Source organism: Anopheles stephensi, chromosome 3 (assembly GCF_013141755.1).
Source record: "Anopheles stephensi strain Indian chromosome 3, UCI_ANSTEP_V1.0, whole genome shotgun sequence".
In the NCBI taxonomy this organism is placed as follows: domain Eukaryota; kingdom Metazoa; phylum Arthropoda; class Insecta; order Diptera; family Culicidae; genus Anopheles; species Anopheles stephensi.
Window position 1 is genome coordinate 21,921,050 of NC_050203.1, and position 22,664 is coordinate 21,943,713.

The 22,664-nt window shown below is 41.7% G+C and overlaps 2 protein-coding genes and 1 long non-coding RNA gene across 12 annotated transcripts; 2 read left to right on the forward strand and 1 right to left on the reverse strand.

Moving 5' to 3' along the window:
* Positions 1–95: 95 nt before the first annotated feature.
* LOC118512934 (vesicle-associated membrane protein 2) lies at positions 96–21,977 on the reverse strand. 10 transcript variants are annotated; one of them, XM_036058111.1, is made up of 7 exons: positions 21,869–21,977; positions 19,605–19,988; positions 12,284–12,306; positions 10,254–10,389; positions 10,022–10,180; positions 9,679–9,730; positions 96–3,694 (listed from the first exon to the last, which is right to left on the reverse strand). In XM_036058111.1, the coding sequence occupies exons 3-7, from the start codon at positions 12,304–12,306 to the stop codon at positions 3,507–3,509; spliced, it is 558 nt and encodes a 185-aa protein (XP_035914004.1). In that variant the 5' UTR covers positions 19,605–19,988; positions 21,869–21,977; the 3' UTR covers positions 96–3,506. The 10 variants fall into 10 exon arrangements, 9 of the variants coding, with proteins under 9 accessions (XP_035914004.1, XP_035914003.1, XP_035914002.1 ...); XM_036058110.1 differs by having other exon boundaries at positions 19,605–19,991; positions 21,869–21,964; XM_036058109.1 differs by having other exon boundaries at positions 21,848–21,926.
* Positions 14,794–15,831, forward strand: LOC118512936 (nuclear protein 1). Its single transcript, XM_036058119.1, has one exon. The coding sequence runs from the start codon at positions 15,030–15,032 to the stop codon at positions 15,216–15,218; it is 189 nt and encodes a 62-aa protein (XP_035914012.1). The 5' UTR covers positions 14,794–15,029; the 3' UTR covers positions 15,219–15,831.
* On the forward strand, positions 16,196–20,502 carry LOC118512937. Its single transcript, XR_004906365.1, has 2 exons — positions 16,196–16,495; positions 20,331–20,502. It is a non-coding gene; the product is annotated as an uncharacterized LOC118512937 (long non-coding RNA).
* Positions 21,978–22,664: the final 687 nt, after the last annotated feature.

Below are 22,664 nucleotides of genomic sequence, written 5' to 3' on the forward strand. Positions count from 1 at the left end.
TATCTATATATATATTTATATATTTTCCCATTTTTGTTTTATTAGTTTTTTACCACCATTTGTTGGATGTTTTATGATTTACTTGTTTTTTTTTGTTGTTGCTTTCTTTTGTTTCGCTTCACGCCCTTTTTTTCCTCTTCCTGTTCGTCGTTTTTCTTTGTTTGTCGCTTCTACATCCTCTTTTCTCGGTTTACTCGTACAATGTATGTGTGTATATGTGAGTTGTTGTTTTTTCTTTAGCTTATTTGTTATCGTTTCGTTTACGTCTTGCTATTTGTTACTTTCCGCTTTCCGTTTCGTTTCTTGCGTCCTTCTTCCTTTTCATGTCCCGTTGTTTTTTTTCTTTCTTTTGTTTCTCATTCTTTCTTAGTTCTCCTTTGTTCGTAGTTTTGTAATATATTCTAGTGGGAAAAGAGTGAAAAATTAAAACAATTTATGCTAAAGTCTGTGTGATTCTGTGTGTTTGTGTGTGTTTGTATGTGCCGTTATTCAATCTCTTCTCTTGTCTCTTCTCTTCTGTATTCTTTCTTTGAAAGTTTCTTTTTTCTTCTCTATCTTTCATCCTTCTTTTACCATGTTTCATCTTTTTTGTGTCATTCTTCATTTCCTTCTTCTGTTGTTTGTTTGTGTGTGTGTTTGTTTAAGTATTAAGTAGTAGTTATTTTCATTGCGCTATTACTATGTTGACCTGGTTTTCCTTTCACTGGTTTTCGGCTGAGATTCTGGGCTGCAGGGAGGGGGGCTAACACGAAGCTTTAGCTTGTTCTCGATTTGGTTTTTGCTCCATTCGTTCCTCTTTGTGTGTGTCTTTTTGAGCACGTACAACGTGAAACTAATGCGTGCAAACGTCTGATAGTGTGTGTGTGTGTTCTTTGTATGAATCTACTGCCCGTCTCTTCTTGGGTTCTTTTAGTAGCAAAGACGTATTTTGTTCAGAGATGGCATTTTCTTCTTTCCTTTGCTACTGTTTTTGTATCCCTTTCTCTTTCGCACTTCGTCTGTTTAATATGATTACGTTTCGAATCGTGTGTTTTGTGTTAACCTACGCTAAATGTTTCCCCCTTCTGTCTATTTAAATTTATTTGTAATTTTTTGCTTGCGTGTCGTGTTCATGAATTGTAAATGAGGAAAGAAAAGATTAGCCCTTTGCTTAACTATTTTCACATCGTTGAGTTGATTGAGAGTTTTTACTTTCCCGTCGAAGTTTTTCCTGCTGTTTCTTCGGTCTGTTTTTATGTCCGTTTACCGATTTGGATTGCTTAAGCTATTAATCGCTATCGTGTTATACTTATTTCATCGAAATTTCCCTCCTTACTTGTGTGTGTTTTTGTGTGTATTTGTAGTTGTTAGATTTAGGTATTTTATTTTATCGTATTGTTTCTCTTCCCCCTCTCCTTCCTAGAGTGTTTCTTGCTTTTTTTTGTTTCTATTTGAATGTCGTTTCCTCTTCCTGTTTTCCGTTTCCCAATTCACAACATTCTACAATTTGTTATTAATTCGGGCAACGAGTAGTGGTTACGAATCGTATCGTTTTACGTTCGATCGTAATTATATCGTTCACCTATTTTCTGCTTCTTCTTCTTCTTCTTCTTCTTCTTCTGTTCTGCTCTACAGCTTCGTGTAACAAAATGCACCACAAACAATAGTTCCAAACGCTGGTGGAAGCATTTTCATTCCTAGAAGCAAACAAACAGAAAACAACAAGCGGGGTGTGTAAATTTGAGACCGATATTTGGATGTTTCTGGTTTCCTTACCCATCGCGTTGCGTTCTCGCTTTTGCTCTAATTTCTCACCAAAACAACAACAACAAAAACTGCGGCGCACCATTGGAAGTCCATTTTCGAGGGAAAATATTCGGTGCGTGTGTTCTCTGGCCGCTTGTTCGGCCGACCATCAACCACACCACACACACACACACGAATGTTTCCGGTTCTTGGTGAAATAATTCTGTTTATTGTTTGCAATATTTTAAGTGTTTCATTAAGTTAGTAGCTGACATAATTTTGGTATGCATGTTTGTTTGTTTGTTTGTTTTTTTCTTCTGCTTCCATCTTTTCTTTTCTTCTGGGCTTTATTTTTCGTTGCTTGTTGCCGTTTTTTCCCCCTTTCTTCTTCTTTCTTTTATGCAGCATATAGAACAGATCTTGCTAAACCTTCTGCGGCCTTGCCTTCCCATGAAACGCGAAACTTTTCGTACAGGTTTTTTTTGCTGTTGTTTCGAATGAGTAAGAAAAAACCGGGCTTGGGGACGGGACGGGAGGGAAAAGGGAAATGGGGGGGTGGGGGAGGAAGGAGATGGTGAGCCAGTAATTAATTTGTTTCCTTTTGCACACCACCCTAATGCCTACCGAACACCTTGCTTGGCCGGGTTTTTTTACTCGACATATTATTCGTATCGAACGACAGCAACAACTGCAACAATAATGATAAGTAATAAATTGGTTAATGTGGTGTGGGTGAAGGGAAAAAGTATTCGCTCGGCTTTTGCAATTCGCTAACAAACCTGCCTTACATTCTTATTTACCTTCTCCTTTCCTTTTTTTTACTGCTGCTCGTCTTGTTTCCTTCGATTGTGTAATTTTTTGGTTGTTGTTGTTTACTAAAAACATTAAACTGTAACATTATGGCTGTGAAGATGTGTATGAGTTGCTTATGTTTTGTTTTGCTTTTTTTCTATAATTTTAATTTAACCTTCAGCACAATTAACCAACTCCTTCTGCATATGCCTCATTTCCCTCCTTGCTGTCCAATTCTGGTAAAGATGATGTCCGAATTCGCTAGCAATGCAAATGCCCAAAACAAAAAACGGATAACGCGAGTGAAGAGAGTGTGTGTGTGCGTACGCAATTTGCTCTTCTCCTTAACGTTTTGGAGAAAATTTAACCCCAAGGAAAAGACCGCTCTCCAATCTGGAAATTCGAAATTCAAAAACCAAACACTCCTAGTACTCGAATCGTTTAGAACAACGGGTTCGAAGCTCGAAGAGAAACGAATGGAAATGACTTCTCGTACTTACATAACTTTCTCGCTTTTCTGTCCTTCTCTCTGTACTCTACTGTCTCTCTCTCTCTGTAAATCTCTCGCTTTCTCTCTCTGTCAATCTGTCTATTTTTCTTACTTATACTCATTTGCAGTTAATGTGTCTACTATCCGTGTCTACTAGATGTTTTTTGTTGTTGTTTTGTCTTATTTCGTTTTGTTTTTCATACTGGAAGTATCTCACTTAAATTGCGTGTTAGCAATGGTTTTATCTGCTTCTTTAAGATGTTTTCGCTTAGTTCTCCTTAATTTTTTTCTCCTTGCCGATTTCTTCTCTCTCCTTTTGCTTTTCACGAATGATGACGATGTTAATGGGTTAGTGTGTGTGTGCTTGTAATGTGGTACAGAGATTATGAGTAATCTAGCTTTTGGTTTTCCTTTTTTCATTGCATCTTCTCATCACCTCACACCAGGCAGCGCAACATCAGCAAACATCACACGATCAGCGTCTCGGTCCTGTGCGCGCTTAGTTCTTGATCAGCTGTGAACCGCCGCCACCGGTTAGCAGTGCCGAAACGTCCTGCACGAGGGCGGCCGGGGCTGCGGGTTGGGCCGGTGGTGCGGCCGGCATCTGCTGCATCGGTATCTGTTGCATCGGTTGACCGCCCATCATCATCATCGGTTGCTGCGGTTGATCTGCAGGCATGAATTTCGCTGCGGATATAGAACGGAGGGAAGAGGGGTTGTGTTTTTCGGGTGCAATTAGTAAAGGTACAGATACTATTTTTGTTTTGTTTTTAAGGGTTGATAGTGATAGATACTAGGGCGCATTTCGGGCGCTGCGTTGTGGCAAACGGAAAAGACAGAGAGAGAGAGAGAATCACTACACAGCATACAGTATGCAAATAGAAGGGGGGAGGGTTGTGGTGATTTACGGTGTGGTTTACGTTTGTTTGGTGAAATTGCAAAGGATTGGGGGAAGGCTTTGTAGTGCTTGTTAATTTCAACGTGGAGAACAGGGTTGCCTAATGCTATATTTTATGTGTCCCAGATATCGCAAGACATCCAAGAATATCTCCATAATATATCCGAATATATCCAGCATTTTGAGAACAAAATAAGTCAGCGAACAGAGCGAGTTTTTGATGTATTTTAGTTCCACCAAGTGGAGATACAATAAAGAGCGTCATCAGATGTGCCAGTTTGATTGGCTAATCTTCAAAAGTTCAACGATCTTCAACGATACGGAGATATTCTGGATGGCTGCCTGAGACTGGCATTACTTCAATACTTCAAGTACTCCAATAAAGAAGATCGGGTTTAAACATCTCATCCTAACCATAATCATCAAGGTCCTAGCTTGGAGTGTAGTAAATTATTCGAACTTTAAACATTTTCACAGTTAAATGCAAATTTTGCGTACTCTTTTTGGATATATTTATTTTACTTAGATTTTTTTGTGAAGTTATTATTTTTTTATTCATTAATTTTTTTAATAATTTGACACAGACTGCTGTCAAAAATATGGCAACCCTGTAGGAAAGTAAGGAAAGGAAGCGAAGGGTCGGGAAAGGTTTTCCGGGATTTACTAACATTCATACATACATCCACATACGCACACACTCACACACACGCACACTTACACCGATGGCACTAAGGAGAGCCTGTCTGCCAACTACGAACAGACCCACTCAAGCATAATATACGCATTTTGCTGTAGTTACTGTCAATTTACATACTCAACAACCGAAGCCCGCGAAATCTGGCAAAGATCAAGCAGCTAACACAACTGCAAAAATTGAGATACCGATGCAATTTCATACGAGTTGGCGCTTGTATAACAGTGTTTAAGTACAAGCTGTTCTAAAATGGATTTCTTCACTATTAAAACACCCATTTAAGGATGAATTTTACACTATCGATTGGTATCTACATTACAGTTGTTTTAGGGCTTATCACTTTGCAGAGCATCATATCGGCCGCTATAAGAGTAATTTCATGTACTGTACATAGGTGTGGTAGATAAACCATTTCCCCCACATACACATATAGAGAGACATACACACACACATACTAATACGTTTCCGTATGCATTGCGAACATTCAACAGAACATTTTTACATTGCATCGAATCCTACATCCCCCCTTTTGCTGCCCTGTGTGCGTGTATAACAGTATAACAGATTGCACTAAGAAGTGTGACAGAGGATGTATCGCCGCAGATAGCTGAAGAGTATACAAAGAGGAGACCATGTGTGTTGAGAGAAAGAGACAGATAATCAGAGAAAAGACAGCAAGGAAGATGTATTCGCAGGACAGGGGTTACCAGTGAACGAGACGTTAGTGGTGTTACCCAGCAAGAGTAAAAAAAACAATCCTTCCGACGATAAGGTGTGTGGTGAGTGATGGACGCAGTTGTTACTGAGAGACGTGGGATGTGTGTCTGTGTGTGTGTGTCGGTGCGCTTTTCGATCTCGGTCATCGCTGTCACGCTCGGTATTTCTGTCAGTATATTCTGTATTACGGTTGGTGGTTCCTTGGGTTTTGTTTTTAAGTACACTATTGGCTGTATAGCACTGCGGTGAGTATGTGTTGCGTGAGCTGTGATTCTATCTTGTAGTATTTGCAGTAAAAAATATTAAAGATAAATATTTTAAAATTTAAAGTTGAATTGAATAATTGTTCAAAATGTACGAAACCAAACAATTATTTTAAGAAAAGAAGGAAAATAAACCAGACACAAGTAAATATGTTAGAACAATAAAGAGAAGTAAAATAAGTGGGGAGATGAAAGTAATAAATAGAAGAGAGATTAAACATCTAATAAAGAGAGAGAGAAAGACAGAGAGAGGAAATTATGTAGCGTAAAGAGTGATAAATCCTTTTTAAGCTATAGTACTATTCGTATAGTAGCTTTTGTCTGCACGTTGTTGCCAAAATGTATTGCGAATGTATTGGTTTTGTGGTGGTAAAATTTTGAACCTAGTGTTTAGTTGGAATTTGTGAAATTTGGAATGATTCGTTTCCGCCTGGTAAATTGTGACTCTTCAGCTAATGTATTCCCAATAGTTTTCCGATCAACATGTACCATGGATCGCCCTTTACCTTCACCATGCATGCACACAGATAAAGCATAGAAGAAGAAGTGTTTGACTAACTTCTCCTATCCAGCATGCTTCAGTAAATATGTATATTCTAATGTTGCTTAGGTACTAAGTGCCAAAAGTTTCTTAAAATAACTTAGTATATTTAAAGATGGATACATGTTTTGAGTGGTTACTGGGAAATCGATTAAACTATTTCTATGCAATCTATACTTCTAAAAGCTTAAACCAAAAAAACTGAATAAATTAAAAGGTTTTAAACTAATTGAAACATAATGTAAAACTAGATAAAACATAAATCAAATTAACTAACAAATATTTTCCAACACATAAGCTCTAATTTCATTAAATATTTGTGAACCACTATTGCTAAAATTGCTTCCCCGATCAGTAACGTTTCACTACCACTAACGACAATACATTAGTGTGTTGTTTGCTTACGGTTGGCTAAGGAACATGGAACAGTGCGTAACAATGTAGGTGCAACACTATCGTCTCCCACTACTGATCGGGGTGCAACACGTACACGGTTAAGGCAACTAGCACACTACACAAACACATACTCTACTAGGAAACCGGTAGAACCACAGGGTTAGGCACAATACGCAGCCACAGTGTAGACAGAGCCGAGCACGCATACACCTGACAGTTTTACACTAGTTTAGCATGGGCTTGGAGGTGGTTGGATAGAGAGACTACACGAACAAGTCAAATTTTTCTCACCCCAAAATGGCGGCCTTTGCGGCGATTCGGCGGTTAGGTCTGCAATTGGTTTGTTTTAAAGCTTGTGGTGTTTCTCTTATTTTTTGTCGGGGGTTCGCGCGATTGCTTTCGATTTGCTATCTGTTTTGCGACAAACGTTTGACAGCTAATGATGATCAGTTGAAGCAGGCGGCGACGCGTTGCAGTACGAAGGAGATCAGAGCGAGTGAGTGAGATGAAGACGGGACGATAGAGAGGGCGAGAAAGAGAGAGAGAGAGAGAGAGAGCAACGAAAGGGCGAAACCGTGACAGTTGATGTGAAGTAGTCAACTGGCGAGCTTAAACGATGTCGGCGAAGAACGTTGTGATCGTTGATGGTGATTAGTGGTAGTAGCTTTTGGTAGTCTTGCTTCTTTTCGCTTCTTCTGCTGCTCACCTTCCTTGTGGGCCAAACTTTGGAAGGGGTTTTTCTTTTTATCTTTTCTGGCGCATATTCCACTTACGACGACTTAACTATCAACTCACACAACGCACTTGGGTATTAACGTGATGGTGTTTTTTGGTGGATATGGATGATCGACAGGTTCGTTACACGCTCGCCCAACGGATAACGCGTCAAATGCACCATCTGTCCCATTTATCGACGGTTTTTCCAGTAGCACAAATTATGGACGCTCTTATAGCTTTGGTGCTCGTTTGGTGGCTGGGGACGGGAAACGGAAGGGTGTTTGTAGAAGAAGAGACCGGCATTGAAGTGAGATCGAATCGGTAAACCAGGACTATTTCGCGTCGTCACACAATGCACCAAACACACACACATACAGACGGGTAGGATAGACGAAGATATTTGCGTTTGGCTAGATAGATGCGCGTTGGCTTTGGTGTGGGACGACGACGACGACGGCTAATATGCGTACGATCGAGATGACAATGCCAAGGAGATGATGGTTTTGTGGTTGGGCCGAGTTTGATATACTGGATATATATTTATACTGATTTTGTTCGGTTTCGATTTGGGGTTTTTGCGCCCTGCGTTCTGCAATTGGCGGTGTTTAATTTCTTGCTGCAAATTGGTGAATGGTGATGGAGTACGAATGAAAAGAGAAAAAAGAGAGACAAAAATACATCAGAAACACTGGGCAGGAGCATATGGTACCGGTGTAAGTAAGGCACACACTGATCGGGTCTAGTAATTCGGTGTTGACCACACTGTGGCACAGATGCGTTGCAATAACTGAAACGTGTCATTCTGGGGTTTTCGCGTAACGCCAAACGTTTAAACTGCTTTGGATTTGCTGAAAACTGGTAGAAGTACTAAATAATAGAACATAGATGAACTAAGAGAAAGTAACCAGGATAACAAGATATGCTCATGTACGGTATAAGTACTTCACAAAACAGGGGTATTTTTTCCGGCTCAGCCTATTAAGGCATATAGAACCGTCAGTCAGCAGAAGGTTTATACTTGCAAAGCATTTACCATTGTTTAACGCAAGCCATTCAATCAGCACAATAAAGGCGGATTTACATCGATGTACTTAGCTCACCCATTACGGGAGAGAATACATTGCATCACAACATTATAAAAACACACGATAAACTACAGCTGGACTGAAAATAGAAATATGCAAACCTTAAAATTGAGCAATAACTCAACTTGGTGGATGTTTCTTCGCCCAGGGGCTAGAGGAACATCTTTTCAATATTCTAAGTGGCAAATAGTTAAAAATTAGCAGCACAGTACTCAAATCTTAAATAAAATCAAACTTTGTGTTTGAAAATAATTCCACTTCAATGAATTTAACTTCACTCTTGGAACTTCTACTTGCTTTAATACATGTCAGGCATGTCAGGGATTTTTTTTCGAATTTTTATCAGTTTTATAAACAATGATTGATATAAAAGTATAAAAAAGTGTGAATATATCCAACGGTTGTCCAACCCTGAAGCTAATAAAATCATTACACCAAAAATCGAATTTGATTGCTCAATTTCAAGGTGTCTGCATTTTCGTACGTACGTTGGCTGAAGAACGATTTTAAAATAAAATACCAAACGTTAGACAACAATAAGCGTTAAATACGAGATAGACCAAAAGTGAAAACATGAGCACAATATCAAATCCATATCCGCGCACACCAGACACAGATACACAACACAAGCAGTATTGCAAACCTGGTTCCCATCGTACGTTCCCCAACGGGAGCAACGTGGATGCACGTGTTTCATCTCTTATTTCAGGTTTGCATACGAATCGAGTTTTTCTAAATTGCTCTAGCCTCTGCCGCTCTAGCTGCCGCGTTGCTTCATACCCATAAGGATTAATGTTGAACTGTATTATTGTAAACGGTTTGGTATACCACCACGAGCTCGGTTGTGTTGCAATTTTCCCAGCTATAAGGAAATTTCATGATATCTGTTTTGACCCCCGCCTTTCTGGTCTCCTACTGTTCATCGATATCGCAACTTTTTCTTCATCCGCAATGAGTTTAGAGTGACCTGTTTCATCTGTCACAATTGGAATATATCGCTATTCTACTGGTAATGGGGTTTTTGTTTTTTTGTTTTAATATATGGGTAGCAGTGGATAAGTGTGGCTTTCATCGTACTCGTTTCTCTGTTTTACATGTAATTTGCTGATAAATGAAAGCACATTGAAGAGGGGAAAAAAACAAATCAAAACGTATGGTTTAGTAGTTGGGTTAAAAGATGCATCACAATAAATCTCAACTTTGTGTTCCCATCGATACAATAAATACTTTCTGGTTATATCAGGACAGAATAGTGTTCCCAAAATTCAAATTCATATAAGAGTGGTGGTGTTTTGTTATTACTCGTAAATGTATTATGGTACGAGTACTTTGAGTCGTTCCAGCTGATGTATTTACTTACCTACAATAATTGCGAGTATGACAAGACCAATAACGCCCATTATTATCATCATCTAAAAAGCAAAAAGAACAACGTTAGTAAAAGCGTGGACAACGGAAGCGAATTGGAGTATAAACACAGCATTGTATTTATACTCAGCACAATTGGATATCTCTTAAAAAGCTAGTCACGTGGCAAGCACGTCAACACACCAAAACACGAGAACGCTCGACTCGAGTAACAAAGCATGATCCAAAACTTGGCAGGCGCTTACGGAATCAAGACCCACTTCGGCAATGTCATTACTTCCTGCCTTTAACCGCTTCTCCTATTACCCTCGAATCGGTATGAGCACGGCACTTACTTTTAGATTCTGTAGCCAGAATTTCCTCTTCAGTTTGCCGGCTTGCTGTTCAAACTGCGATGCACCCTGCTGCAGCGCATCGGCTCGATCGTCCAGTTCTGACAGCTTTTGATCTCTTTCCAACACCTTCTCGACGTTCGTCTTCATGATATCCACAACCTGCGAGGGGAGGGAAGCAGTCAGTAAGGGGGTCACAAACCTCCATCAAACCTCCAACATCCCGTGCACTCACCTCATCCACCTGTGCCTGGGTTTGTTGCAGTCGCTTCTGTGCCGCAATCTGCTGGGGCGTCCGTGGTCCACCGACGATTCCATCCGCTCCCGGCTCTCCCCCGGCTGCTCCCGGTGCAAGACCATCTGGGGCCGACCTTTAGTAGGGCAATTTCGATGTTTGGCAAGGGAAAGAAGAATGATAGAAAAAGAAATAGTATTAACATAAGGCATTGATGTGGAAGTCATGATCAAGAACCAGTAACAGCTATAGCAATAGAATCCTTAAATGCGGCGATACTTCCTTGTTTCCTGTCAGTCATCAACCTGTGGAGGGTTTTGTTCGTCTTTGGAGGAACATTAAGAACAGCACTAACTGTAACTGAATAGCAAACATGGAACAAATCTTTTCAAATCATCGAAATTTTGAATCGATCACTTCTTCCGACCGAGCTGGCTCAAAGACGACAGTGTGCTATTGTACTGGCGGCTTTGGAAAAGCTTGTTTATGGTTGTGTTTTGTAACGGAAACGCTAAGATAAATGAAACGGAAAAAAACAAATGTTTGTCTGTACATTACCTGCTTGCATTTGTGTGCTGTTGTGAGTTAAACGAGTTACTAAATCCTGTGTGCAACGTGTGCTGTGTTGTGTCCGGGTGTTCGGAAACTAATCGAATTACATGACCGTTCGGGGATGTAATGTTGTTTTGTAATCTACAATGCTCGTTGTCGTGTTATTTTGCGTCCAAGGAAATAGCTTTAAGTGATGACTTCCCGTATCTTGAAGCGTTTACCGGACAGTGTTTACCCAACAACAGTTGTCACGTAACCTTTCCTTGTATCACATGGCTACTAGGACGACCTATCATCTGTCACCGAAAGAAGACCGTTCGATACAGGTCTGTTTACAGCATCACGTTGAAGTGCTCAGTGGTGAATTGAAATTGAACCAAATTCAATGCAGGGTTCGCTAGCCATGTGAAAGGAATTGCGGGAACAGAACGAATTCTATTTTTGTTACCTCCATCCCGTACGTAGACTCATGTTTTAACGTGTTCCAGGATATCCGTTTACATTTCCGCTAATGGGGGAGGGGAGTTTCATGTTTTCTCCATCTTCTTGCCATCCCCTCTCATACCATGCCGCTGCTATTAACAGACCGATCATTCAGCAGTCGATGCAACTACGGCTAGTATTTTGCTCATTTGCGTACCGAACTGGGCGATTTCCGCCCCCAAAATCCCACCTGCTTTCCCACATTCGAGTTTTCCCCCTAACAGCAAGCTAAAATAGGTAGGTGTGTGTGTGTGAATAATAATGCAAGGAAATCAATAGATACGGTTTGCGGGGAACGCGCATGCGCTACCCGAAAAGCTCCAACACCAACAATCTCCGGTGCCCATTCCACCGGAGAGAGGACTCCAATCGGAATAAGGTTCAGGAATGGAAAAAGCACATACACACACGTACATAGAAACGAGTACCACGTGAGGAAAACAACCAGACGGAAGTGGGAGCTCGTTTTTCTTAGCATACGAATGGCCTATTTTTCGCATCGGACGCAACCGGGAAGTTTCAAAATTGGTTCACGTAAAGGGAAAATCTCCGTTTAGGAATTTGATTAGCAGGCGGATCGGTTCATAAAACCAATACACACTTTTTTTTGCCTGGTTCGTTCTGTATCGCTTATCGATGCTAATGAATAAATCAAACACACCCTCCATAATGGGCTATCAATGTAAACACCTTCGCCGTGGGTCGGTTGGTCCTTGAGTTGGTGGCTTGTTCTTCCCTATTTACCTGACACATTCAAGATGTTGTGTTGGGTAGTATAATAAAGAAATTTAAATAAAATCATGCAATTGATCGGGGTAAAATTAATTGTTAAAGTTAAAGTAAAATTATCGGTAAAGTAAACTAAGCAATAAATTCAACTAAAAGACTAACGAAAATTTAAAGCTTTAAAGGTAGAACTGTGTATAATGTTGACTGTTTCATGCATAAACTTCCTCTACTTCGTTGTTTCTGTGAAGTTGACAACTTGCACTTACTCTGCTTGCTGTTCTCCACTCATCTGTTTCATGTGTTATTGTGTATTGTAGTTGTTGTGGCCATTTAGTTTTTGGTTTTTGTTGTGTAGTTAAGTTTTGTATTTGCAGGTTTACCAGGTTCGTGAGTTCCGTAGGTTATGTGCAATGTTTCGATTGAGTGAAAGGACAGTTTAAGTAAGTATTATGTATTGTATAGATAGCTTCTCATTAATAAAGGCATGACAATGTGTTTTGCAATTGGTAAAGTATGAATAATCTGTTGAACGTTTGAAATGATACTGATCCGATGTTTTAAAAGCCATCGAGCGAATGACTGCGATGATTCAACCTTCAATCAAACATGACTCAACCCGAGGTGGCCTTTCCTAAATAGAAAATCGTCAATGAGAATGTTTCGATTTGCTCCCCCATCATCTCTATCTATTCATCCCTCGCAGCCCATCACAAAAGATGTGAACGATTCAACCCGCCCGAACCATTTATTGTCACAGCTGGGAGCTCCTATTTGTGGAGTTGCCACTCTCGGAACCGTACCCACTCTGCAGATGACATTGACTATCTGATGTGTCCGGAGTGTCTCGTCTGCCAGGCGGCACGCTATATGCGCGTTCGGTTTTTGTACCCAGCTAGCACAAGAAACCGCCGCATGTTCCAGTTCCGCTCCTTCACATCCCTTTGCCAACAAGTTCGATAAAACTGTGGGCTTACTGTCTACATAAATGGTGATAGCACCAGTCCGTTGCGTCCCTTTGTTTTTTTTTTGCTACCACAAACCCTGCAAAACGCAAAACCCTAGCGTTGGACTCCGACGTACGTACGGACGTCACGAAATGCGGAATGCGCGTCAGGATACCCCGGTTTGTGTGTGTGAACGGGGGTACGAAAAAATCGATATTTACATTGCATCTGTTTGTGCGATTGTGCTTCCGAATTCTCGGTGCCCCCCGGCAGCAAGAGCACATTTAAGGTGGTTTTTGGTGGTTTTATTTCGGCCACCGCCTTGCTTCATAATTAATTCAGTAAAATTGACCTATTCAACAAAACTGGCGAAGGAATGCTATTTCTGTGTTGATCTTTCGACTTTCTATGAAAAGGGGAAAGCTTCAATAACGGTTATTAGTCTTCACCTTTGCTGTGGATGGTGAGGAGCGGTATGATTTTTGTCGGGGTCAAATTGGTGCTGTTAGCAATACGGCCAGGCCGTTCTTTATGAATAAAATAAAAAAAAAATTGGTGCTGTTGGATGATATTTAAAAAGCCTTTCACAAAAAAAACCGCCTGGTTTTGATTAAACCTAACGCATGTCCTCCATACAAAATTCAAAAGGATCTTATTGTGAGTAGTAATCATTATCACATACAGCAAAGCATCATTTACTTGTAGTTTGCTTTAAAAAGAGCACTATTTAGGGTTGAGTTCAAATATTTAGTACAAGAGAACTTCAGAAGAAACCCTTAATTATTTGATGAGTTTTATACTCAACGGGTTGCATGAGTACCAATAGCGCCAAGTCTCAAGAAACCTCCGCCAGGTTACGTCAGACAGCTACAACTGCCTGTGACTGAATGCTAATTAAATTCGATACAGTTAGTGATGCTTCTTCGCCAGCATATAGTTAAAAATGAAAATAAAATCAAATTTCTTCTTCAAAACTAAAACCTCTAAATTTTTTAACTTATTTTTACCCATAACAGGATACTAATACTGCGTACGAGAGTATGGTACGGTGCCAATCGAGGCGCATGAGAGACCTGTGCTGCCTGCTACTAATAAACATGGACAAGATCAAATACAAAATAATTATGAGAAATGTTATTAAACTACTAAAAATTTGCTTCACATTCGTGTTAATGCCTCACGATTCAGCTATTAGCAAAGCATTTTGAACAAATTGCCTAGAAAGGCAAAGAAGTGTTTAGTACTCTCTAGTAAATTCTCGAATTTTGTTTCGAACCGCTGAATCACTCCACGCTCCTGATTTTGCCCATCACTACATCATTCGATTGAGCGAAAGAGAATGTCACAAAGCGAAAGCGAGAGGGAGAGAAAGTGCGCGAGTGCGTGTGAAGCACGAGAGAGATAGTACGGCCAGTGTACGAATGTAGGCTGTCTCGTACAAACGCTTGCTTTGTTGTTGATGGAAAGAAACACGGCAGTGGCAACAGGGCACCAATGTGTTGGTAGTGGTGTTTGCTGCAAAACCAACACCTGCGCAGAGCAATATAGCCGTCCAACTATAGCATTCATGGATGCTAAAGAATTTGTAGAAATTATTGCACTTAAACCCACTGAAATGACCAGCTTAAATAGAGCTTATAGAGAAAACACATCAAGAAATATATTATCATTTAGTGAATGCCTTCAAATCGCTCCACAAAATTTGCTTAACAAAATGTTCTTTCGCCCCAAAAAACCATGAAGCAGAAATTGATGTTATTCTCGCTCGAGAACGTATTGGTAGTGGTAGGTAGGGTACCACCACGCACACCACATTATAAAAAGGGGCTGCAGGCCAAACAAAAGAACGAGTTTTTCACCAGCAACCAAACAGTGCGGACGTGCGCGTCTCCATCCAGCAAAGCCAGAGATTTCAACTTACAGTGTCCTCCAGTTACTCTCTATACACCCCCCCGTGTGTCCATTAAAGCAAAGCAGAGAAAGGAAGTGACTGCAGCAAATCAGGAAAAACAGGAGTCGTTGTTGTTGTGTCTACCAATCCCCATCGCATCATCACCCAGAAGCAAACATGTCGGACGATTACGACAAGTACGATTTCGAGATGGAGAAGCACATCCACTCGGGGCACAGTGGCAAGCAGCGAAGCAAGAAGGAAGCCAGCGACCATACCAATCACTACGATCCGAGCGGCCATTCGCGCAAGATTGTGACCAAGTTGAAAAACACGGAACAGAACAAGAAGTCGAGCCCGAAGTAGTCAGCAACCGCTTAGGAGAGGCCCAGAAGGAGATCTCGTGAGTGCGTACGGGCGTGTGCTGCTGGCCCCATTCGTCACCACCGCCGCCACCCGCATGCGTCCCCCTTCATCCATCTGTTGGTGCATCTGCTATTTTTGCGTCCACTTGCGTCCCTCTCGCAGGAACCGTCAACGCGTGCGCGGCTCACGCGCCTGTCGTCGTCGTTACGGAACAACCACAAATACCCCGATACGCAATAGAGAATGACCCTGTGCAACATCGGTTTGTGGATGCAGCAAAGGGGAGGGGAGGTGGGTGAGACGCAAGACCCTTTGGAGAACCTTCGCCTTCGGTCGGTGCCATGATGGGAGAGTGTTAGCTGATGCCCGTATGCAGTCGTCCTTACGTCTTAGTTATTAAGCAAGGCCAAAGCCACCGCCACCCTTTGCAACTGACGGTCAGTGTCCGTGTGTGTGCGTGCAAAGCGGTTGGTTGGTGTAACGGAGGCCGAATCCCTGCTCCAACACTTTGTTTTATGCGTAACATTAATCTTGTACCTTGTGTGTGATCAATAATTAGCTGCAAGTTATGTACTATTAAAAAGTAAATAAAGCAATGATATTTTTATCGTAAGCGAGTTCTCCTCTTCTTATGACCAAACAACCACAGCGCGAAAGATGACACACACATAAACATTGCAGAACCATCTGTTGCTTTCTTGTCCTGCCTCTTGTTGTTCTTTGGAGGTTAGGTTGGAACACAAGAACCACCCATTCTACCCCCCCATTGGTAAACCTACTCGATCCACCATTTAGCTAATAAGTACGTACCTGAGCCACCGCGTATACTGCGTCTTAGCTTTATTTTATAGCCTTCTCGTTCTGTGTGCTGCTTCTCTTTCGCCCACACACACACTCATCTGGGTGGGTTCCGTGCGAGCAAATAATGTAAACAACGCGCGTAATCGAACAACCGAGGCCGCCGGGCCAAACAACATCGGAACGCAAGCGGCTGCTGCTCCCACCCCAAATACCACATTTATGCCGGGTTTGTGTTTCTTGTTTTCGGTCTCTTTGTTTCCCTCTTCTTATCACTCGTTTCATCCACTCTTTCTACCGTCTTTTTGGGGCCGGCGATAACACGCGCCGGTAAATCGTATTGCGCGTCAACAACACCATCGGGAGCGCCGGTGGTACGGGAAGGAACAAAACAAAACAAAACAAAAAAGGTCTTTGGTTTCACCACACTTCATCAACATCCGTGGTGTAGGATGTCCAGCCGGGCCAACAGGCAAAAGGTGAGATGAAAGTTATCGGAAACCGAGCCGTGGTATAATAATAAGCGCAGGGAAAAACGAGTTTTCTGGCATCTCATGATTGCCGGTTAGTGGATGAAGAGGGGGGGAGGAGTGTGCGGAAGAAGTGAGGTGCAATGCAACGGTGCTCCCGATGATTACAGCCTCTGATAACACGTTATCGAAAGCCCCGGCGACCGGTGGTCCCTTTCCAGGGCTTCCGAAACGGTGCCCTATTTTTGCTTCTAATCATCCCTCAATCGCTTGATATTGTGCTGTGGCCTTGTGTAAGAGGCGACTTCGGTGTATCAGCGCTTCAGCGTTATTTTCCTTCCCGTAATGTTTTGGATGAATACAGGGGAGGCTGCACTAAAGGGTGCTACATTAGATGGGTGAAGCTAACAGCAACAGTACACAATGAAAACAAAGCAGGCTGTACTGCTGCTGCTGTTACTTCTTTTTCTACTACCTTTTTGTTTAGCTTGCTCTTCTTCGCGATGCACACTCGATTTGCGAACCGCGCGGTTGTAAGCTTTTGACGGCTGACGACGGCGATGGCGAGCTTTTGACCAAGGTTTATACATGCAACGTGCCGAAAGCATATGTGTTGCTAGAGAAATTGTTATGCTATTTTGTTATATGAATATGTCGCAATTAATTTCAAAATTTCATCTCGAAAACGATTCAAGTGATGAAATTGATAAGGGCCTATGAAATATCTAGCCGAGAGAAGGAAGGAGACAGAGCTACAGTAAACACAGAACGTCGGTGACTCATGGATGTAGAGTCAACACAGAATGTAAACAGCTGCGTTTCTTCTATTCCTTCTAGGAAATTTTCTTCTTTTATTCTACATTTCCATCTTTGCACAATCATTGTTTTTTGTTAGAAACTACGATAAGCTGCAATGATAAACCCCTAAACCACCACATACGGTGCAACAATTCGTGGATACTCAAAGTCACTGTAATCCACAACAAAAATGATGTGGTGCAATTGAATTCAAAACAAATCTACCGACTGATAAATAGGTCATTTGTATCAAACTTCTTTTATCAGCGCCCAACAATTTCGTTAGCGTTCGAAATGAAAACAAATTTACACACATTGAAAACTGATGGGCACACGTGCGTACGTGATGTCGCACACGGAAACGCGGCTCGGGTGTGTGTGTGAGTATATTTGTTGAAATAATTTTAGAAACCATCCGGCCGCCCAATAGCTTTGTTGTTGTGTTGTTAGGTTGTTTAGTTATAAATGGAAATCTTTTTATAACTGATCGGTAGGAAACGTCAGGAAGACAAACAATGTGGGTCAGATATCAATGACCGGTTCAAACTACAACAAAAAGTGTTGATGAAAACATATCAGGTTAAAGTATTTGAAGCAATTGAATCGCTCGATCTTAGTACAGCGCCGAAAAAAGGTATGAAAAAAGATACATAAATTCTCGAAGAAAGAAGATGGCCACTAAATAAACTAAGCTATGAACCTAAATATTTTAAAGTTTCAATTCAACCTCTGGGGCTACGTCAGGCATGGCAGTAGCAAATCATTTCCAAACTGTTTCTCCGCTTGAAGGAGAAATTACCCATTTTTTTAAGGTTAAAAATAATTCTATTAAGCCATGATATGCACGACATTTGCTAAAAAATCGCTAGGTAAAATGAAAGAATTAGATAGAATATCCTACTTAAACAAAAAAAACAAATCCTATTTAAAGCAAAAAGTGCCTTTTAAAAAACTAAGCACAAAGACAAGAGAAAAAAAACTAACTCACTATATTAAAGCCAAGAACGAAAACGAAAAGTAAAACCTGATTCCCCTCAAAATACTCCTCAAAATACACACCGGAAAACATCAAGGGCAATTTGGAGCACAGAACAGGAAAAACGAGAACAACAAAAAACGCACTCCAGCACCTGTCATTAACTGCCTTTGTAAGTAGCACAACGGCCTAGAGAACATCCCGGTAATTGTGACGTTTTGTCCTACTGCAAGCGAAACCTCATTCTGAGGACATCCAACTTTTTTCGCTCTCCCACGTTCGTTCGCTCACTCACTCTCCCTCTCAACTTTGCTGACTCTAATTTCCCAGAACACATGCAAACCCAGTTTTCCCGAAGGATGCAGAAATGCTGCATCGTCGTTCCCGCTCCCTTCGTTTTTTACTTCTCATTCCCTCCGTTCCCCCGTTTCTCATCTTGATGCACCGAAGGAATTCGCTTACTGCAAGCGCAATCGCAACACACCAACAGGCCCGCGAGTGTGTGCGTAAGGCAGGAGCAAAGACGGCTCTCTCCCGTTGCTGCTTGTTGTTGGTGCAATGGATGCTTTGATGTGTCCTTTCCTTTGAAAATCCATGAGCCACGTGCACATTTCTTGCGCCACTCAAGCGTATAAAATTAAAAAAAAAAACAGATCCTTCCCTATTTTTCAAGTTATACTTATAAGAATTATTGCCAGTATTCCCAATTTTGCAAACGTCATCGAGAGGCAAAAAAAAAGAGCACGCTCATGCTATTATCGATTGGTAAATGGACAGAACGGTGGCGATCCTTTCACCAAATGGGAAAGCGACGAGTCCTTTTTGACACATTCGCTCTCTCGCTTTCGTCTTCTCTCCCAACTCATCCCAGGCCGGGATCCGTTTGCAGAGAAAGATTACTGCACGAATATGCGTGTATGCGTTCTCGGTTATGTGAGTCAGTAGAAACGAAAAAGAACAAAAAAACATCAGCGAGAGAAATAGAAAGGAAATGGACACAGTTTTCCCACAACGGTAGCCCCGGTTTCGGTTGGAGCAAGCGAGATACAGAAGTACACTGGCCAGTCTCCTTTAGTGTGATGACGAACGCATGCACACATTTATAAATCCATCGATCGGTTGGCTCTGTTGGAGCATCCATGCACAATTTTTTTTCTTACTAGAAACATTGTTCAGAAACTAGGTTTCTGTCACTCTTAGCTGTCAAAAGGCTAAGTACGTCTTACAATGTCATACGAATTTAGACGCAGCTGATGGTGTTATGATAAATGTACAAAGTGATCAAAATTTCTCCCACTTCTTCACCAAAATGATACAAAATAGTTAAACAGCAGTTGTACTTACATTTTTGTTGATGCTAGGATTTAAACACGCTCGGTCTGGGGGTTTGTTCTCTGCAGCTCAGCTAGCTTGCCGTTGGTAGGATTTCTTGCTTACAGTGTAGTGCAGGTACCGTGTTTGGTGTTGAGGCAGTTCCGAACAGCTTATCAGGGAGCCTCTTTATCCTTATCGACAACACACACACACACGTACGTTCCGCTCACTTGATCACACGTTGCGACTTTCTTCTTTATGCCCCTTTTGGTCTCACACTCACTCGGAACACTTTTCCAACTCTACGGTATAAGCGCACCGTCGTTTAAATGCTTTCTTTTGTTGCTGCTTTCGAACAGCCGTCTGCTGGCTTTTTGCACACACACCCGTGTTAGCACTCACTTAGCGAACGCACTGCTATATTCCAGATGCAAGAAGACACGAAGGATGGACGAAATGGTGCAAAAAAAACGGAGATTAAAAAATGATCGCAAACCGAAAGAGCACACCACACTTGGTGAGCGAGAAGAAGCAAAATTCGATTGAATGATTCATTGAAGGAACACAACCCCACTTGAGACGATGAAAAAATGGAGAAGAAAACTAGGAGGAGACCACTAGAAAGACCGGATAAGCAGCTTAAGGAGCGTGCTTTTTTTAAAGTGCTTATCTTATTTTAAAGACAATTAAGTTAAGAGATTCTATTATTTAACAACTTTTCTTTAGTTATCTGATGTTTTTCGTTTTTTTTCGAAGTTTTCCTTCCATAACGAGCTACGATGGAGTTGCCTGGTAGTTAACGCGATAGTGAGACGAGCGCGTGAGATGAGCGCGTGAGCGTGAGCTGTAGCCGCTCGCTGCGTGAGATGCTCTATCGCGTGAGAGATGGCGTAACTTCAGGCGTTAAAAAAGTCATCGAACGGGGGGTTAATGGCGAATTATGCAAAAAAAATCTAACAAAAGCACATCCGAGTGTTATTAGTTTTCATAGAATGCTTTTACTACACTCCTTACAACAATTTAAAGAAAAATATCTTTAATAAACGAAACTCGTATTTAAGTGATATCATTCCGAAAATACAGTGAACAATATCGTGTCCGTGTGTATGTGGGTAGACACGATGCGGATAAATGAGTGTAACTACACGCGCGTTTGTGTGTGTGTGTGTGTCTTCTAATATCCTTGTGAAGTCTTGGCAGGAAAGAGTAAACACGAGCCTCACAGCAGTGTGTGATAGCATCATCTCTCTATTTCTCGCTCACACGCACACGTTTGTTCTCTTTCGTTTTTCCTTTGCTGCGCTACAGATGAGGTAAAAAAATGGAGAGAGTATAATCGTCTCTCTTTCTCTTTCTCTCTCTCTCTCTCTCCCTCTGTCTCTTGGTACTTTGAACACGACAATAAAAAAAATGGTTGCCATTGAACGACAAACGGTGAGCCACGTGAACAGGCTGACTGGCTGATGGAAAAGCTGGTTATAGTTTGCACCTCTTCCCAACCCACACACATACGCACACACTCGTTGGACACACAAGCTCGGTAGCCTAGTGGGCTAGTTTTTCGCCCGTAACCATCGAGCGGAAAAGATGAAAAATTGATTTTCTTTCCAGTTTCTTTGCTCCCACAAGCGTCCGATTTCACTTTTGCATACGGCCTACGTTGACCAGCAGCTGGGTTTTGGTGGGTGCACCGTGGCTATCCTTTGGTGTCCTTGATACTTTTCCTACCGATGTATACCCCACATGTCCAGCTTTTCCTTTCGTTTTCTGGAGTTTTGTGGTTGCTGTTTTTTTCAGGCTGGCTTGCTTTTCTTTAGTCCATTTTTTTATTCGAATCGCAGGAACCTTAGCAAAAGGCAAAGGATCTACTACGGATGGATGGGGATAGATGGACCAGTTTTGATAAATGTCCAATTTTTCGACGAACACGGTGTGGGTGATGTTGGTGGCACACCTTTCGCCACACCAAATAGCCTCTAAGCGGGCTCAGCAATTGCTGGTCGCAACGATCGTGTAGGAGGCGTTGCTGCGTTTTTTTTCCACCCAACTTTCTTATGTCACTTTTATGTCAGTCGATGTGAAACAACGAAAACCAAAAAAAAAAACGGTTCCGAACAATTATCCAGCAGCAGGGCAAACGGTGTAACACACTTACACTGCCTACACACACACACACACTCGCGCGCGCACACACACACGTTCTCGTTTTGCACACGTAAAACGTTGGAGGAGGGTGACAGAAAGGGGCTAAACACACACACACACGCACATACACTGCGGGAAATGCAAACCACTTCGATTATTAAACCACTCGACCAGACGACGTCCAAAAGGCGTTTGATGCGTCCGAAGCGGTTGCCACGAAAAGCCACCATAAAATTGCTACTGCTGCTGCTTCTCCAAATTGAGAGTAAGGCTTATCTGAGAGAGAATGAGAGAGCCAAAGAGAGGGTACAGGACTCTAGCGCATGCCCAGACAGGACGCTTTCGTGGTGCTGCTGGAAAACCATTCCAAGCTTACGCGAGCATCGCCGAAAGTCAAATTTCCCACAGCAGGCTGTGGGATATTCTATCAATGAAGCGAGCGCCCTCTGTCCGGTAGAGAGCCGGTAGAGAGGGGAGTTTTTTCCCGTTGCCAGATGACATGAATGGGACGGTAAGTTCGGTGAAAACGATTCACTTCGTGGGTGAGGAAATAGAAAAAAGCACACCCCAATGAACACGCTCACGCGTAGATCATTTCGGAAAGCTTCTACCACACTACCGAACTGAAGTTGGGTTTTCCACTGGTTTTCGGGAGCTTTTCTTTTCACTGGTGGCTTTTTCCCCTTTTCATGTGTCATGTGAGCTGTTTTGAAGTTTGGGGCAGCTTTTTTTAGAAGGATTGAGACACACTATGGGAAAGATGAGCGCAGCTCTAGGCAAGAATTTAAAAAGTTTATATAAAATATGCTTGATTAAGGACAGTGAATATTGAAATAATGATCATATCATAAAATTCTAAAGAAATGAAAAAAATATAAGAAATAAATAACATAAAAACATGCGTAGTAAGTATTTTTTATAAGTAAAACAAAAAAAAAACGCTGA